We start from the raw sequence: 20,062 nt of genomic DNA on the forward strand, positions 1-20,062 counted from the left end.
AATTACTGTTTTAAGGTGACAATCTGTTACACGTTAGAAGATTTACTGTAGGCTATTGTTGAATTGCATCTTCTGTTATAAAGATGAAGATGGACCTTTCGTTAATTAAAAAAAATTTTTTTTTTTAATTAATTAAAAAACACGTTGTAAAAATTAAACAAATGCTCTTTTAGATGTTTTGTGTAGATGTATTAAGATGTATTAACAAAACAAATCTATTCTAAAGTGTATATATTATATATTACCACAGTAGCCTGATGATACATCTCACTGTCCTTTAGGCATGGCCATCTCGACTAGCCTACCGCACACGCACGCACGTAGTGTATAAAACATATATAAAATACATAGGCTATATATTAAAAAAAGGGCCTCATTGATTAATTTTGCCTGGGGCCCCCACACAGTGTTGGTTCGCCTCTGTATATATATATATATGTATATGTGACGGAGCGGTAAATTGTGAAATCAACCTTTTACCAGTAAAGAAATCCGACTACGCCACCCTAGAAATTAACTCTAGGGAACAATGCTCAAAACCCAAAAATGGAGTATATTAAGCACACAGGTTCGGTTCCCTCATAGAAGTAAGCAGGAGACGTGGGTAAAGTATAAAAATAGAAATGTTTATTAATGCAAGAATGTTTTTAAAATAGACACTAAAATGTCAGAAGAACAGCATGAGACCCCACTTTAAATGGAGGAAAACAAAATAAAGTAAATATCAGCAGGGCTGAGGCTCCCATAGGCAGGAACAAAATGGAGTCTGGTTTTACAAAAGCACACTTCCACGCACACACACCAAAGTGCACTCAGATCACACTACCACACACTTGAAGTGGTACACAGCACGCAATAAAGAACCACCACCACAAGGAGGAAGATCCGTTCACCCGTGGGACCCCCAGCTCCTGCAGACAAACAAAAAATAATGAATAAACTATAACAAAAATCACAATTAAACACGATTAGCTCCACATATAATATAAACAAATGATAATAACTGATGAAACAACTCAAAACAAAGGTATCAATATCACATGAAACAAAGAAAAACGTTAGAAGTAGGGCTGAACGATATATCGTTATCGTATCTATATCGAGATATGAACTTTCAAGATATTACTATCGAAAAAAGCAACGATATAGACGATATAGATTTCCCCTCTCCGCGCTCGCCCTGCATACAACTCTGGCAGTCACAACAAACATCAGTTTTACGAGTGCCCTTGAAGGCACCGTTAAAGCCAGCGCGCGCACACTACCAGGGACGTGGGAACTATATTGTGAGGGGGGGGCGGCGTTTCCATGGTGACGCGTCATTGCTTGTCACGTGACACACCGCAGCAGCAACAGCGCTGAATGAATGATGATCTGCTTTTATGTCATTTTTCCTTTTTTATTCAGAATATTCACAAATGTGTTAGCTATGGCATGAAATATCTGATATTCCGATTGTCAAATACATGCAAGTGGAAGTATATTGTTGTTTAAACACCTTTATAACGATCGCGTTAGTTGAGCTGTATGCGCGATGGGCGCCGCCGTGTTATGGGCCTTTCACACAGGACGCGGTATGCGCGGCGCTGCGCTATAAAACCCATTCATTTCAATGGCCTGCGCCGCGCAAGGACGTTTTGTTGCTGCGTCGACCAAAGCGCAAGCGCAGCGGTGCGCATCATTGGCGTGCTCACGCGCACGCCGCGGTCAAAGTTCAAAATAGTTCAACTTTTGCCGCTGCGCTCTGTGACGATTACCAGCGCGGCCAATAGAATCGGGGGATCCAAACAAGCACGGAAATCAAAATGGATGAACGGCTAGTATATAATTTGTTTTTTAGTTTCAGGATTAATGTTTGAATAAATGTTTTATTCTAAAAAAGAGCTGACTTCATGATTCTTGTTTTGATTCAGATATTAAAGTATATAAATCGCGTTGTATCTGAAGGGCAACGCTGAACCCAGCGGCAAGCGCCGCGCATACCGCGTCCTGTGTGAAAGGCCCATTAGTTTGTGCCGCAGACGCAGTTCAGAGAATCGGATCTGTTGGATTTACAACCTCTATGTTTACAACACGTGAATTCATCCACTTCTCCCGAAATACTTAAAAGTAAGTGGCTGGTGAACTGGGAATAGAATAGAGTAAACACTGAAGTTACTTACACAATGTGTATCTGATATGAATACAACGTGTCGAATTATAATGGAAAGGATTATTATTACCTATTCCATAGACATCAGTGTGTATTTTACAAACTCTAAATGTATTGTTTTTTTAGTACTTACGTAGTCATATCGTATTGTATCGATATCGAGATATCTGGCATGAAAATCGAGATATGAAATTTTGTCCATATCGTTCAGCCCTAGTTAGAAGGATCAAATAAATTCAAGAAAAATGACAAAGCAACTTGAAGTCAGATGTAAGCAGGAAGCAAATCAAGTTGCGTTAATAAAGGAAAAATACATACAATTAGACAGCGCAATATTTATATAATACAATAACCAAAAGAAAAAAAACAAGACGAAACAAACTTAACTCCCACGAAAGTATAAAGAAGAAAACGAAAACAGACCAAAAGAAAAGAAAAGAAACAAAACGAAACAATTCTTTTCTCTCAATAAAATGAGATCGTCGTATTCTCCATGCTGATACACAAACAGAAAGCAGCCACTACACACAATCGGAACCAGACGAACAGTCCCCTTTCAACAACAATGGTGGTGGCGGCGTCTGCTCAACAGTATACACAGCAGAACTGCTGGAATGTGAGCAAAACGTCCGCAGCGCAAAGCGGAAGACAGCAGCAGTGCAGCAAATCCGATATAATATAAGATAAAACGAGATGAGAAGAGAGTGAACGAGAGGGAGAACCCTATAACAAACACAAAGAGAGATGTTACTAATAATGATACTTGCCCTTCACGAATTATAATTACATTTAAAACACTTACCGTCAAGGTATCATTCCAAATAGAAAATGTACAGGCACAGGTCTATTAATCAGCCCACCAATAACAATGGGGTACAGGAAACCATACCTAGACAGCATGCGGCAGTGTCAACAGCACAACAATGGTAGTACAATATGCATTTATACAGATGCACGTGCACACACACATACCTGAGAGGCAACCGGTCACTAGATCCACTAAAGCAGCGCCGAAAACACACCGACACCCGGACAAAACGACACTATAAATTCACAACAAAATGCTTTAAAAAGACCAACCAGTTTTAAAATTACCCCCCTATTACAGCACGGCACGCTTACCTGTAACCACCGTAAACACGGGCATAAAGGGGAAAGTCGGACGTGACGCACCACGGCCAACAACAAATCAGCCCTTATATTACGGATACTGATCGCTGATAGGCAAATCCGGCTGTCAATCACCTGATTTCATTACATATATATATATTCCTATTCCTACCTTGTCCTCTTCATCTTTAGATCCGTCTGTATATCTAAGTACCTGTAATATTTGCTCCTTATGTACTGACTTGCCAGATGTCCTTTCCTACTCTCTTCCCATTCACTTTTTAGTTCCAATATATTTAAGTCTATCTCAGTTTTTGGAAATAACCATAAAGGGATATTACTAATAGGTGTAGGGGAGTTAAACCAGATATTATTTACTCTATATTCCTCTGATTTGGTCTGTGTTACCCAGCCAAAGCCATTACCTTTAAAATAACTATACTCCCAACATTCCTGAATAATGCTCTTTTCATGGTTTTCATACCCACATCCACTTAAGCGACTCCAGTATGTAGGCATGAGTTTATCTCTTCTCAGGTCTGAGGGCACTTCTAACTCAACCTGGATTGCTTTAATTGGTGTTGATCTCATTACACCCGCACAGATCCTCAATGCTGTGTTACTAACTCTATCTATTGCATTTTGATTCCACCTTTTCAATGTGTATTTCCCATGTTCCCTTTTGGTCTAACCACATACAAAGATATTTAAAATGATCAACTGTTTATTGTGGCCAAATAACTTTAGGTTCTGTTTATCTATCCCTTTCTTCCTGGTAAATATCATATGGCAAGACTTACTTGGAGAAAGCTTAAAGCCCCAACTATACGACCGTTGTTCTACCTTTCCTATTACTTCCTTGATTTTACTTCTCACCCTTATGGAACAAAGACACATGGCAAACATGAGGTCTTAAATACACAAGACTAATGACTACACAAGGGACACCTGTGAACAATGAAACAATGAACCCATTACAACACAGAACACATGGCAGGATAACATGACTAGAACAGGGGCACGTTCTTCGTACGTTGATTATTACATCCGAGATCAAATGAAACATCCAAGATGATATCATCGTGCGAATCATGATCTGGCTAACTCGGTTCTTCTAACACACTTGCCGGATATGATTAGCATCACTGGATTGAGTTATCTGAGATAATTGCGCGTTCATGCGCTGGTTAAAAGGGGATATGTATCGATAGTAGAAACATTGATCAGCAACGCTGCTATTGGCTGTTCAGCGTGGCCAAAGAGCACGCTCAGTTTTTCTCCTCAGCAGAGCAAGAACTAATAGTCGAAGTTTATTCGGAATTTTAATGTTTAATCAAAATGCCAGGGAACACCTCAAAGTCTGCAAAAGCCAGGAGAGAGGGCTGGCAAAAAGTAGCAGACAATTTAAATCCGTTAGAAGTGGCCATGTTAGATGTTTTTATCACTTTAGCCTATATTTTTGTATTTTAATAATTGCATAATTACTTTGTGCATTGTAATATCAGAGTCACCACACTAGAACATGGGAACAAATAAAAGTGAAGTACAAAAATATTCTACATAATGGTAATTTTTAGTTATATTATAGTCTCTTTTATAAAAGGCACTGTTAAATAAATGGTGTTCTGTTTATAAAAGCAACCAAGAAAAAGGCTGAGAAAAAAATAGAAAAGATCTTAGTAGCCTATACTGTAAAATCATTTTTGCTGCATTAAATTAAGGCTGTATATATTCATTTCAACTGTTAAATCTTGAGTAATGATGAATTGCTTTGACTTGTGAAAGTGAAAACTGATAAACTTATGTTAATGTAAAAATATTTTGCCATGAGTTATTGATCACATTTTTCCCCAGTGTAGTTCATTGTAATGACATTGTTTTTTCCTCTTTTGTGCACTTTTACATAATACACCAACACTTGTATCTGTTCCCAAGAAAGTGGTGGCTGAAATATGTGCAGTAAGTGGACATTTTCTAACTTTCCAAAGGAAAGAAAGTATAAGACTTTGTAATGTCCATTTGTTTCCATTGCACTGGACAGTGAATAAACCCTCTCAGATAACTGTCATATGGAGGAACTAGCCTACCTGCAAGTGCATAAATAACTTTACTTAATTTATACTTGTATGCTTTATGGCTGCAATATAAGTTGCAGGATTGCACATCTACAGAAAGGCCTACAGAAGAGTCTGTACAGAAAGAGGAGACATAGGCCTACAGGTGGGCAGTGTATAGCCAACTTTTCCTTTTTATTTGTTGCATGAGGCATGTGTCTAATATCTCTTGTTGCAGGCACTTGACCACTGGCTTTTCTTTGCAAAGAACAAATTGAAATAAAGCTCTAACTTTTTTTTTTTTTTGGCAATGTTGTGTAATATGGCACATGCAACAATGTCACAGGCCCTGTCAGGTGTGCAACCCTCAGACACACACTGAAATCTTCCCTTTAGTTAGCCAAAGTTCATTTCATTGTGTGCCCTTGTCCTGGCTAGAGCTGCATTGTAACTGGTTTGGGTCAGGGAATGGGGTCATAAAACACCTGTCTGCAGGAACATGTCATAATCACCAATGAAAAAAATGCATTTCTGTTAGGATCAGCATAAGTGTATGTAATACAGTGAGCTTGATATTTAATTGTGGAACTTTCCTTACCACTTTCAAATAATGTGCATAAATGTGAATCTCTGAAAATTCTTAAGTCATGCACACATCCTGGCCATTTTGCTTTCACATTTGTGATATGAAAGATTTTAGTCAACTGCCTTTTTTTTTATTTGATATAATATTACTAATCTGGAATATTAAGAATCACAATAGTAACTGGGCTGCACATTTACATTGTGAATCCCCTTTCTGTTCACATAATCCCCTTCATTGAGGCCTTGATGGCATTCTATGGTAGCCTATAGTCTATGGTACCAATCACGTTAGTGAAGCCTGAGTGACATATCTGTAATCGGCATGGTCATGATTGTATGATCTTCATAAAAAATTATGATAGCCTAAAAAAACAAAAAAAAAACAAAAAAAAACTGCTTTACAACATTGGGTCTTAAGTGGCTTGGAAATGCCCAAAAAAAAAAAAAAAAAAACCTAAAACTGTTTTTTAAACATAAAAGCGACAAAAAAACCACAATCTCACGAATCACGAGAAAAAAGATACAGGTATATCTCAGAAAGAGAGTGCGCTATCGCGCTGCGCTGGACTTCCCGTATCAGCTCCGCTTATGAAGCCGCGGTCTAATCCTGTTAACATGAAATAAGCCTGCTCCCGAGCAGGTTTAAGTTTGCGCACATGTTGCTATGACAGCAATTACAGGATGAGCGTTGAAGAACCAAACAATCCAAGATCATGCCAAATCGCCAACAATCAAATCCAGCTAAGTGAGTTGGCGACGTACGAAGAACGGACCCCAGGGATAACATGACAGACATGAAACAAGAACATGAAACAAAAACAAAACGTGACAACAGGTATATGAATTAGTGAATTCTCTTTTGTGTAAATGTGTACGACCAGATTGCGGTCCTCCCTTTTCCACTTTTGCTATTGATTTGTACCTGCTACAGTGAGCATGGGGAACGCTGAGTGTGCTCTTCCCTTATGTGAATATTGTTATTTTCTTCTACTCTTAGTTTTATGTGAATACTTTTTTTAATTATGAATTCGGAAGCTGTAGGAAGAGGGTGCCATTTTCTTTGAATCTGAAATTTGCCAATGTTTATGTTAGACAGGGAGTGAGATACGACTGTGTTTTTTGTTACCTTTGAGTTTGATTTAAATTAAATTAAGTGTTATTTGTTTAATTTTGGGATATTACTGTAACGCAGTGGTTCTCAACTCCAGTCCTCGGGACCCGCTGCTCTGCACATTTTGTATGTCTCCCTTATTTAACACACCTGAATCAGATCATCAGCTTGTTAAGAGAGACTCCATGAACTGAACTGAGTGTGTTAGATAAGAGAGACATACAAAATGTGCAGAGCAACGGGTCCCGAGGACTGGAGTTGAGAACCACTGCTGTAACGGTCACCAGCTGGAGTGCCCTTGAGAGCCACCAGAGGGCACTCCACACCAGACTCTCACGTTCACTCACAGACTACATCTCCCATCATTCTCTGCCTGGACTCATCAGCACTCATTATCACATTCACCTGTATCTCATTATCTTGTTTAGTTCACCCCATATAAGCCTGGTTCACCCCTTCACTCACGTTTAAGTTTTGTTTAGTGTCACACTGCAACTCTGAGTGTTTTCCTGGTTCTTGGTTTTTGGATTTCTTGCCTGTTCCTTGGATTACTCTCTTGCCTCTGACCCCTGCCTGTCTTGTTTTGTTTTGTTTTGTTTGTTTGGACTGTCTACTTGTGTTTTGACCCATTGCCTGTTTGTTGGATTACGTGTCTGGATTGCCCCTTAATAAAGCTGCAATTGGATCTCACCTTTGAGTCTCGGAGCAGTTTCGTGACAATTACCCAGTTAGTCTCATTTCCACAATAAGTACATAGTATGTTTATGTGAAACAGGACTGTAAAATAAAGTGCTTCCAATTTTGTTGTTCTGCTTCTTTTCTGGATCAGGGGATTGAAGTGACTGTCCATCTTTTTCATTATATTTATTTATTTTTATTATTTCCAATAATTGTTACATCCTCTCCTACCCCTAGACAAAATGGGGAGGATTATAACTGTATGAAATTCACTAAAGTCACAGTATAAACATTCAAAATATGTGTGTATTTTTAACTTTTTAACTTTTTATGTTATTTATGGCTCTAACAGAAATGTTAAACATACTGTTCAGTCCCTCTCTGGTTTCCTTTCGGACTCATACACGTACTTGTCATAGAGCACGATGTCGGGTCTCCAGATGGAGTCTGAGGGAACTCTAATGGAAGTGATGCCCAGGTAATGATCCGGATTCCATCGGAGCTTCATGTCTGTCCACTCCTGAATGCAGAGAGACAATGATTTATCAGCAAAGCTGATCACCAAATAAAACGGTAAAGAAAGCAATTGGACACATTGGCCATAGTTAAAATTGTATATATCAAAATCTTAACTACTATCAAAATGCAGACAATATGAAGGCAAAATAAAGAAAAAGTATATTTCATATTAATCAGATAAACCTTATTGGGTTCTTAAGTCCTGCTTTACCTGTTTTATCCACACATTGGTCGTCATCAGCTGGTTCTTCTCATCCTAACCAACAACAAATCTGATATTTAATCTGTGTTGTGCCTTCATGTTCTGCTGAGATTGATTTTTATGTTCTTTATGTTCCAGATACCCCAATGTTGTACATGACAGATATTATGGATTATTTACTAACCCCGGTTAATCTAACTCTTTTTGCTACTGACACCAAACAGAACATAAAGGTTAACAATAAATAAATTCTTGAACTATTTTAATAATAGAGAATTGCCTAATCAATGTATATATTTTAAAATGTAATCTTTATTGTAAGGTAACATTTTGCCAAAAGGAGGAGAATGCTATTTCAGAAGGACTAATTCTCACCACATCTACCAGCTGGGAGATTGCCAGGCCAAATTTCACCTGTACTGTTCCATTTAGATCCTCCACTGGTCTCACCCATTTCTGGTAGTTGCTGAAGAGATGTTTAAACAACTTGTCTTCTGTCTTGGCATAGGAAGACAGCACAGGAGGCCCTTAAAGTAAACAACAACTTCATGTTAATCTCTCTTCCATTCAATCAGGAGGTACTGGGACACTAAACAACAGTAATTAGATGGCAACAGTCTCAGATTCAAAGACCACACAGGCTTTTAGAAGGTGTGACAATTTGGTTGACACTTTGTCAATGAACATATTGATCTCACAATGAACATCTCACATAGGCTTTGTAACAAGCTTGCACCTGCACCTTTTAGTGTCATATACAAATTCAGTCCAATAGAATTAATTCTTACTGGAATTATGGGATATCAGTGAATATCAGAGCTTGAGCCTTTCAAATCTGCCTTAAAAATGACTTGCAGTGTATACTTGATGAACTCTAATGAAGCTCATTTGGCATTGTTATTGGATCTCCAGGCTGCTGCTATCATGCCTATATCCTGATCAGATTTGCCTCTCAAGGCCTCCAAAGTCTTAGTCACTAAGGGAAACATGGTTTGCTAAACATGTGTTCTTGTATGTGAGGGCAGATAGAGTTATGAATGGAGATTTATGAATCTCTGAATGTGAAACTGGTTTAGATGATCTGGGTTGTGTTACCATCACCTAGTGAGCTGTCTACTGCTTTACATAGGAAGTTGTATCCAAAGGAAGCATCCTAACTAAAATGGAAGTTCAAACGGGACTGATTTAAAATGTTTTAAATTTGCAGTAATTCTATGCATCAGACAAATGCCCTTCATGTGCATAATTGAAGTACATTTGATGCCAAACCAGTTTGCCATAAGCATGTTGATAAACTAATAACATCACATTCATATCTTAATCTGATGGCTTTTTTCACATTACTATAATATAGTATAAGTATACTACACTCACCGGGCTGTTTTAAATCTAAACCGTATATAATATTTGGTAGCCTGCTGGAATTCATTTTTTTGGACATCTAAAGCTGGATGTAATATAAGACCGAATAAATCATCTAGCCTCACTGAGACTCAAGGGAATGTTTTGACCCAGAATCAATAAAACACTGCAAGTGTCATTTTTCTTGGTTGTTGACCATGGTGCTGCATTTATCATGAAAAAAAAAAAAAAAAAAAAAAAAAAAAAAAAAAAAAATTGGTAACCACAGATATTGATTATATTGTATAAGGTATAATATATTATACCTTATATTGATTGATGCATATCTGTGCCGATTATTCAGCTCCATATTTAGATATTGATTGAATTTTACAATGTTATCTCAGCCCCAAAGCTCAGTTTCTGTCCTTATAAATCTGTCATTTCACAGACAACCACAGATGGTATTCAAGTTTCAGCTTGTTTTGCCATTGATCAATATCTGTGGTTCTGGTCTCCCTTGATCAATATAAGACTAATTTAAAAATGCATTAATCCTCAGGTCACACTGTTACAGCTATCAGTGTAATCAGTGTGGGTGAACGTGGACCATGACTTATTAAAACACTCTGAATCACTGCAGGCAGAATCTGATCTCTGCTCTAAACTCTGTTTATGTACCTCTTCAAAGAAAATAGGGTAACACTTTATATTACAACCCGCAAACAACTGCGTAAGTAAACCGAAATTACGGTGTATATTCTGCTCTTGCTTTGACAGGTTAGCGTAGCAGATAGCTAACATAAGATCCATGAAATAAAGACCCAGGAAACCGGAGTAGAGAGAGGCCTTTAGTAAGGATCTTTCCAATTTTGTAAAACTGTAGAAACATAACAATATGGCATTACAAACTGCCCATATATACATATACATGAATATGCAACTCAAATCTAACATATATAGCTATCCCATAAGAAAAATTAGCCATTATAATGAGACTTGCAGGACTAGTAAGCATTTAAGCTAACTTTAACATGAGTGTCTATGGATAAATGCTAATCGCGATTAGCATCTATTAATACAACATACATATTATGCTAAAACGGACAATACACAAAGACTATAGCAAAGTAGATATACTTCCTACAGAAATACTTACAGACTTTGACCTTCAAAAACTATCAAAGGCAAAGAGAAAGAGTAACTGCTGCATGTCCTCTCAATTGACTAGAGTCAGAAGCAGACAGGAAAACAACGGCAAGAGAGGAGGGACTAAAATAATAAAAAATCAAATGCAATACAACTTTACACCACTAGATGTCTCTAATGCAACACAAAGTGGGGGCAGAACACTCCCCGCCTGGTATTAAATAATACCACTATGTCCCTTTACTGAGAAGCAGCACAACATCTGAAACAGGTCTTGAATACACCTTGGGAGTACCCTGTCTCATGATCTTCACATTGACTTTCCGAATCCTGCCATCACGGCTGGGGATGGTTTCCACAATAACACCTGTGGGCCACTCATTCCTTTTAACTTGAGTGTCTTTAAGGAGTACCACATCTCCAACTTCCAGATTCGGTCTTTCTGATTTCCACTTCTTGCGGGGTTGGAGCGTCTCCAAGTACTCTTGCTTCCAGCGTTTCCAGAAAGTTTCAGCGAGGCTTTGGACTTGCCTCCATTGCTTGCTATAGAGATCTTTGAGATCCATGTTCCCCAGAGGAGCAGATACTGGGTCAATCTTCTGAGTGAGCAGCATTGCTGGTGTGAGAACAGCTGGCATCTCTGGATCAGAGGACACTGGAACTAGAGGTCTTGCGTTCATGATTGCCATGACTTCAGCCATGAGAGTCACAAGTACTTCATGAGAGAGGCGACAGTTCTCCTTCAACAACATGGCATCCAAAATGCGGCGTGCAACGCCAATCATCCTCTCCCACACTCCACCCATGTGCGAGGAGTGTGGAGGATTGAATGTCCAGGTGCAACTTTTTTCTTGCAGGTGAGCTTTCAACTCTGGATCTTCTGAGTTTATTTGCAGTTCTTTGCAAGCTCCAACAAAGTTTGTGCCCCTATCGGAACGGAGCAGTCTCACAGGACCTCTGATAGCGGTAAATCTCCTCAAAGCATTGATGAAGCTGGAGGTTGACATGGTCTCTACGACCTCAATATGCACCGCTCGTGTACTCAGACAGGTGAACATAACTGCCCAGCGTTTGTTTTCTACATGACCACCTCTGGGTCCTGCGCGACGAGATGGTCCAAGGTCCGAAAACGTCAAGTCCAACATACGTGAACGGAGGATCCATGGTGAGTCTGTCTAGAGGTAAGTCAGACATTTTTTGTTCTTCCAACTTTCCTCTTAATCTTTTGCAGATCACACATTTGTGAATCACACTTGACACCAATCTCTTACTTCCTGTTATCCACAGTCCAGCTGTTCGAACTGCGCCTTCAGTGAAGTGTCGTCCTTGGTGAGCAACCTGTTCATGGTAATGTCTTACCAGCAGAGTAGAGACATGATGGTTTTTAGGAAGAAGGATTGGATGCTTTTCTTCCCAGGACATGTCTGCTGACGATATTCGGCCTCCAACTCTCAGCAAACCATTGTCATCAATGATGGGATCCAAACTTCTGATTGAACTGTGTCTGGAGACTTCTTCTCCCTTTGAGAGGTTTTTAATTACCTCTTTAAAGAAGTCCTGTTGTACGCTTCTCATAATTATGAGTTTTGCCTGAGGAAGCTCACCCATTCTCTGTTTATGGTCAGTATTTTTGGAGTAGGCTCTGGCCTTTTGGATGAGCCTGGCTGTCGCATGGGTAAGTGATTTCCAACTGGAGAATCTACTAAACCGATGAGAGCCGATACCTCCACCTGTAGCTTTTGTAGCATAGGTTGAAACTTGAGGGCGAATTTCTGCATCAGACTCTGGATGTAGAAGGTCAAATATCTCTGGCTGAGGAGACTCATCCAACTCAGATTTTGTCAGAAAAGCTGGACCTGAAAACCAGTTGGTGTCTTTTAGGAGAGAGGCTGGGACAGACCTGGATCCATGATCTGCAGGATTATGGCTGGTGCTGATGTAGTGCCACTGATTAGGGTGCGAGGATTTCCTGATTCTTGTCACTCTGTTTGCGACGTAGACATAGAAGTTTCTGGACGTGTTATGAATGTAGCCAAGTACAATCCTGCTGTCCGTGTAGAACTTGACTGCGTGAATCTCCACATCGATTTCATCCATTATCAGGTCTGCGAGCTCTGTTGCCAAGACAGCTGCACACAGCTCCAAACGAGGGACAGTGTGCGCAGGACGTGGAGCCAGCTTGGACTTCCCCATGATGAACCCGACATGACTGTGTCCTTCTGTATCAACTGCCTTAAGGTAGGCTACAGCTGATATAGCTAGAGTCGATGCATCCGCAAAGACACAAATTTCTCTGTGTACAGTGGCAAGCAGAGAAACAGAAAGGTAGGTCCTCTGGATCTGAAGTAGCTTAAGTTCCATCAGGGAATCTTTCCAGGCTTTCCACTGGATTATTTTTTTGTCTGGTAGCTGAGTGTCCCAATCGTACTCTTCTATGGAGATATCTCTCACCAAAGCCTTTCCCTGAATCGTGATAGGTGCCACAAACCCCAAGGGATCGTATATACTGTTGACCGTCGAAAGGATGCCCCTTCTAGTGAATGGTTTTTCCTCATCAGACACGCAGAAGGAGAAGCTGTCTGTTTGCAGGTCCCATATGAGGCCTAGACTGCGTTGGAGAGGCAAAGGATCAGATGACAGATCCAGATCCTTTAGATCTTTGGCACGATCTTCAGATGGGAAAGCGTTCATAACAGCGCTGCTGTTTGATGCTATCTTGTGCAACATGATGCTTGACTCAGCTAACATCTCCCTTGTTCTTTTCAGAATGTCGATGGCTTTTTCTGCAGTGGAGAATGAGGCGAGTCCATCATCCACATAAAAGTTCCGCATGACGAACTGCTTAGCATCTTGGCCATGTTCCTTTTGTCCTTCTTGCGCTGCCCGTCTCAAGCCATAAATGGCCACAGCTGGTGAAGGGCTGTTACCGAATTCATGTACTGTCATTCGGTATTCAGTCACTGGTTTTGTGAAGTCATTATCTTCGAACCACAAGAATCTTAGGAAATCACGGTGTTCCTCACAGACTGTGAAACAGTAAAACATCTGTTGCACATCTGCTGTGACTGCAAAAGGCTCCCTGCGGAAACGAAGAAGGATGCCAAGAAGAGTATTATTGAGGTCTGGTCCCTTTAAGAGGATGTCGTTGAGGGAGACACCTTCGTGCCTGGCACTGGAGTCAAACACCACCCGTATTTGATCTGGCTTCTTAGGGTGGTAGACACCAAATGTTGGTAGATACCAGCACTCTTGATTCTCTTTCAATGGCGGAGCTAGTTCTGCCTGGTTTGACTCGAAGATTTTCTGCATGAAATCCATATATTGTTTTTTCATGTCTGGCTTTCTATCCAGTGTGCGACACAGAGATGAGAGACGTTTGGCTGCTTGCTCTCTATTATTTGGGAGACGGCGCCTTGAGGAATGGAATGGTAAGGGAGCTACCCAACTGTTTGCTTCATTTATGTAGACGTTTTTGTCCATGATCTCAAGGAAGGCTTGATCTTCAATAGACAAAGCTATTTTCTCATCCTCTTTTGTTCTTTTGAATACTGTGCTTCCAAGATCATCGGTGTCATCTGCCAGTATGTCCATCTCTTTCAAGGTTAGTATACTGTGACTTGATCTCCTCTTGTCAAACTTTTCTTGGATGTGAATAACACTATGACATGGTTTAAGGAAAGACGTACGCCCAGTAGGTAGGACATCGGTCCTGTAAACATTAACACTGCTAGGCTTGTGGGCTCCTCTGAGACATACTTCTCCAACAATGACCCAGCCAAGGTCAAGTTGTTGTGCATATGGAGCATTGTTGGGTCCATTATACTGCTTACGTACTTTGTGTACGCGCAGTATGTCTCTGCCGAGTAGAAGAAGAATGGCTGCATCCGGATCTATGGCTGGGATTTTATCCGCCACTGGCTTGAGGTGAGAATAATGATGTGCTATTTCTGCTGAGGGGATCTCTGAACGGTCATCTGGCATCATGTCACACTCTATGAGTGACGGAAGCGAGATCTGTACATTTCCATCTATTGACTCAACTATGAGGTTGCTTGCACGTCGTCCTGATGTTTCCACAATCCCTGAGCATGTTTTAAGTGTGTATGGTGCAGCATTTGCTCCAATGCCCAAAAGGTCGAATAGCTCGGTCTTGGCCAGGGACTTATTACTCTGCTCATCAAGGACAGCGTATGCTTTAACAGCTTTCTCTCTCTGGCCTGCAGGGTAGACTCGGACCAAACATATTTTGGAGCATGATCGGGAGCCGAATGAGTCCCCGCAGACTTCTGTGCACTTTGACATAACCTCTGGAGTCTCATCTTCCTGCTGCTCCCCGCCGTGATCCTCCTTAACAGCAGAGCTCAATGACTTCCATGGCACTGGCCCTGGGTGAAGTGCAGCTAAGTGTTTGTTGCTGTTGCACTCTTTGCACTGTACAGATTTGTCACAGTTCTTGGCGAGGTGACTTGTTGAGGCACAACACTTGAAACAGATGTGTTTCTCTTTGAGGTAAGCTTTTCGTTCATCTAAGGTCTTGCTGCGAAAGCCACGGCATTTTCTTAGAGGATGGGGCTTATTATGTAATGGACATAATCTATCTGGATCCTCAACATGTTTCTCCATGTTTTGCTTATCACCACTTTCTGAAGAAACCTCAGTCTTCCTGGTGAACACAGATGGTTTGGTGGGTTTCAGAGGTTTATCCATCTTAACTGAACCACTCATGGTCAGTTCGGCAAAGCTGGGGTCATTTCTTGTCTTTGCTTGATCTCTGATGAACTTTACAAAGATGCAAAAGGGGGGATATTGAACCTGATGGTCGTCTTTATATTTAGAGCCAACTGAGATCCATTTCTCCAGAAGGTTATAGGGGAGCTTCTGTGCGATGGAATTGACTCCCCGTGGTGTGTTGAGGTAAGATAGTCCAGGTAAGAATCCATCTTTCCTAGCTGCCTCCAGCTCTAGCAACAGGTCCCCCAGCTCCCACAGCTTCTCATTGTCCTTGTTTGATATTTTTGGAAACTCCTCTAACTTCTTAAGCAGAGCGTTTTCTATCATTTCTGCTGATCCATAGTATTCTTCCAATCTCTGCCACACCATTTTGAGTCCTGAGCTGGCATTATTGATGTGAACTGCACGGATGCGTTTGGCCTGCTCTGCAGACTGTGGTCCCAGCCATTTAGTCAGTAAATCTAGCTCTTCCCTGGGGGTTAAGTTCAGATCACTGGTGGAGTTGACAAAGGAAGCTTTCCAGGCCCAGTAGTTCTCTGGTTTATCGTCAAACTTTAGGAGCCCAGAGCTAACTATTTCTTTGCGAATCAGGTATCTGGCTAAGTCTGTTGAGTCTGACTGATCATGCAGAGGTGCTCTAGAGGGCGTGAAGTAGGTTTTACCTTTAGATTGTGTGACGTGAGTCTGTAGAGGGCGGCATTCATCTTGGTAGAACTTCAAAGGGCGTGCATGGCTTTGCTGAGCATAGGCTGTGCTCGTGCTCTGGCGTTGTGCTGGAAATTCTTGGAACATGACATCGCTAATTTCCTCCATGCTGTGTGTTTGGATTCCACGATTATCTGTATCACCGTTGTCCATGTTTGGCTGGTGCTCTGGTGAAAAGATGGGTTGTGGTTCCATGAGTTGAGACTGTTGCTCCCCATGCTCCTGAGAATATTGTTGCACATACTCACTAGTGCGTTGATGTGAGTGATACGGAGCTAATTTGGTCACATTCTGCTGTGTTGGTTTTCCAACTTCTTCCTCATAAGCTGCTTCAAGGATTTCAGCCTCTGTAATAGCTGCTTCAGCAGCGCCCTGTATTTTCAGTGCTTTGAGGTTGGCCTGTAACTCAGTTGCCCTACGTTTCAGTTCCACTTCAAGCTCAGTTTTTCTCTTAAATTCTTCCGCTTCAATCCGTGCCTGCTTTATTAACATGTCTGCTTCTTTTTGTGCATATGAAGCTTTGACTTTTGCAGCTTCCGCTTTAGCTCTAGCTCTTGTGGCAGCAGAACTGTGTGATGAGGCACGACTAGAATGGGTTGAGCGCCTGGTATGGTAGGAGTATTGAGACTGCCCATCTTCTGTGTATAGCAGAGGTTTTTCTTCGCTTTGTTCCTCCATGATAGATTGTTGAATCTATGTTGAGCTTCTGGGCTGCAGTGTTGATAACTCACTCTTCTTATGATAGCAGACTGAATTTTAAGTCTTTTTACTATTCTGCTCTTGCTTTGACAGGTTAGCGTAGCAGATAGCTAACATAAGATCCATGAAATAAAGACCCAGGAAACCGGAGTAGAGAGAGGCCTTTAGTAAGGATCTTTCCAATTTTGTAAAACTGTAGAAACATAACAATATGGCATTACAAACTGCCCATATATACATATACATGAATATGCAACTCAAATCTAACATATATAGCTATCCCATAAGAAAAATTAGCCATTATAATGAGACTTGCAGGACTAGTAAGCATTTAAGCTAACTTTAACATGAGTGTCTATGGATAAATGCTAATCGCGATTAGCATCTATTAATACAACATACATATTATGCTAAAACGGACAATACACAAAGACTATAGCAAAGTAGATATACTTCCTACAGAAATACTTACAGACTTTGACCTTCAAAAACTATCAAAGGCAAAGAGAAAGAGTAACTGCTGCATGTCCTCTCAATTGACTAGAGTCAGAAGCAGACAGGAAAACAACGGCAAGAGAGGAGGGACTAAAATAATAAAAAATCAAATGCAATACAACTTTACACCACTAGATGTCTCTAATGCAACACAAAGTGGGGGCAGAACAGTGTACGTTTCTGTAATTATAGTGTACTTCCGTGCAGAGGTGGGCACAAATACATCAAAAACTATTTTGTTACAAACTACAAATACTGGCTCATGAAATGTAACAAAATAAAATACAAAATACTGATGTGAAAAATGTATTTAAATAAAATACAAGTAATTAGTATTTTGAAAATACAAAAATACTCCCACAATAATCTTAAGTCTTCTTTTCTTATTACTGAAAGGTCAATAACACAAATAGTAGCAATAACACAAATATGAGAAATGTGTAAATTCAAAATGGCGAAGTAGCAAAATAAAAAAGCAAGGGCATTTCACTAAATCTCTACAGGGCCTGAAATAGCTCCCTCTGACGTAAATGGCATGTATAGCTAAGCTCACATCAATGGTGTGGTAGGCTGCCCTTAATAGCAAAACGTGTTTGATGTAGGCTACGTAGCCATATTATCACCGTTACTCTACTCGTGCCTTAAAGGGATACTCCACTTTTTTTGGAAATAGGTTAATTTTACAACTCCCCCAGAGTTAAACAGTTGAGTTTTACCGTTTTCGAATCCATTCAGCCGATCTCCGGGTCTGGCGGTCCCACTTTTAGCATAGCTTAGCATAGATCATTGAATCGGACGAGACCATTAGCATCTCTCTCAAAAAAATGACCAAAGAGTTTAGATATTTTTCCTATTTAAAACTTGACTCTGTAGTTACATCGTGTACTAAGACCGACGGAAAATGAAAAGTTGCGATTTTTCTAGGCTGATATGGCTAGGAACTATACTCTCATTCCTGCGTGATAATCAAGAAACTTTGCTGCCGTACCATGAGTCCAGCAGGCGTAATGATATGACGCAGCGCCTGAAAATAGGTCTAATAGAGCTGGTAAGTCCCGCCCCTTCCGCTAACCCCACTGGACCTCTAGGTTGAAAAATCGTCAATGCAAGTGAATGGGAGAAAATAATTATTTTCTGGTCCCGTTTGAATTGTGCCATGAATGTGAACATATGTTGTCTGTGAATTTTTTATATAATTTTTCATGTAAAGAATGCTACAATTTAGCGGGTAGAAGTTTGATACGGTTAGACTTTGTGTGAGAGCACTTTGTGGACTACAACTCTTCGCTGCTTTCGACGCGTTTGAAACGTTAACACCACTAGCACACGGACACTAGCTCACGGATCCCGCTAAACATGGCTGTGTCTTTGGTGCACTTCACCGCCTTCTTTCAGGGAGAGGACAAAATCGTTGAGGTTGGCGAAAACCACGAGTAAGTCAACTTTATGGGGTGACGTCACATAGGCGACATGTAGTCTTTCTCGTTATGTCTTTTCCACAACTGCTAGCCGAAGAATCATACAATATACTGTCAAACTCGTAACATGAAAAATTATATAAAAAATTCACAGACAACATATGTTCACATTCATGGCACAATTCAAACGGGACCAGAAAATAATTATTTTCTCCCATTCACTTGCATTGACGATTTTTCAACCTAGAGGTCCAGTGGGGTTAGCGGAAGGGGCGGGACTTACCAGCTCTATTAGACCTATTTTCAGGCGCTGCGTCATATCATTACGCCTGCTGGACTCATGGTACGGCAGCAAAGTTTCTTGATTATCACGCAGGAATGAGGGGACCGCCAGACCCGGAGATCGGCTGAATGGATTCGAAAACGGTAAAACTCAACTGTTTAACTCTGGGGGAGTTGTAAAATGAACCTATTTCCAAAAAAAGTGGAGTATCCCTTTAAGAGGAGCAGCGCCACTTCTACTGTGTTCAAAACTCATTCACTTCTTGGAGGGAGCCTGGTCTACAGGGTGTCACGTGATTTTCATGCATCTAACCTGGACATTGCCATTGGCAACATCAGACTTAAAATATGGCAAAATCATTTACTATGGTAATAAGCATATGGGGATTTTTCTTAAGTATTTAAGTATTTGAAATACTCTAAATACACTCCCTCAAAATATTTTGTTACAAACTACATTTTATTTTTTCCACCCCTGCAAAATACAAATTACAAAATACACTAAAGTAATTAAATACGTATTTAAAATACATTTAATTGAAATACTGCCCATGTCTGCTTCCGTGTAGGTATAAGGGAACAAAAATTAAGTTTTGGGTAATAAAGGGGTAACAAGCAGATATACAACCTGCAAAGAACTTCGTAAGTAAACCGAAATTACGGTGTACGTTTCTGTAATTATAGTGTACCTCCGTGTAGGTATAAGGGAACAATACGTTAAGTTTTGGGTAATAAAGGGGTACAACCAGATATACAAGCAAATTATTTATAATGTAATTATATTAAAACTAACAGGTAAGGCAAGGCAAGGCAAGGCAAGTTTATTTATAT

General features: G+C 40.3%; 2 protein-coding genes across 1 annotated transcript; both read right to left on the reverse strand.

Annotated features, from left to right (window-relative positions):
- The window catches only part of LOC307160825 (uncharacterized protein), a 99,757-nt gene that overhangs the window by 28,854 nt on the left and 50,841 nt on the right, over positions 1-20,062 (reverse strand).
- Positions 8,037-9,166, reverse strand: LOC307160539 (neuronal acetylcholine receptor subunit alpha-5-like; the record flags this gene model as incomplete). The annotated part of the gene is made up of 3 exons (XM_079874698.1): positions 8,037-8,210; positions 8,787-8,938; positions 9,148-9,166. The coding sequence occupies 3 exons, from the start codon at positions 9,164-9,166 to the stop codon at positions 8,061-8,063; spliced, it is 321 nt and encodes a 106-aa protein (XP_079730824.1). The 3' UTR covers positions 8,037-8,060.

This window comes from Squalius cephalus (genome assembly GCF_949319135.1).
Source record: "Squalius cephalus genome assembly, chromosome: 6".
Classification (NCBI taxonomy): Eukaryota; Metazoa; Chordata; class Actinopteri; order Cypriniformes; family Leuciscidae; genus Squalius; species Squalius cephalus.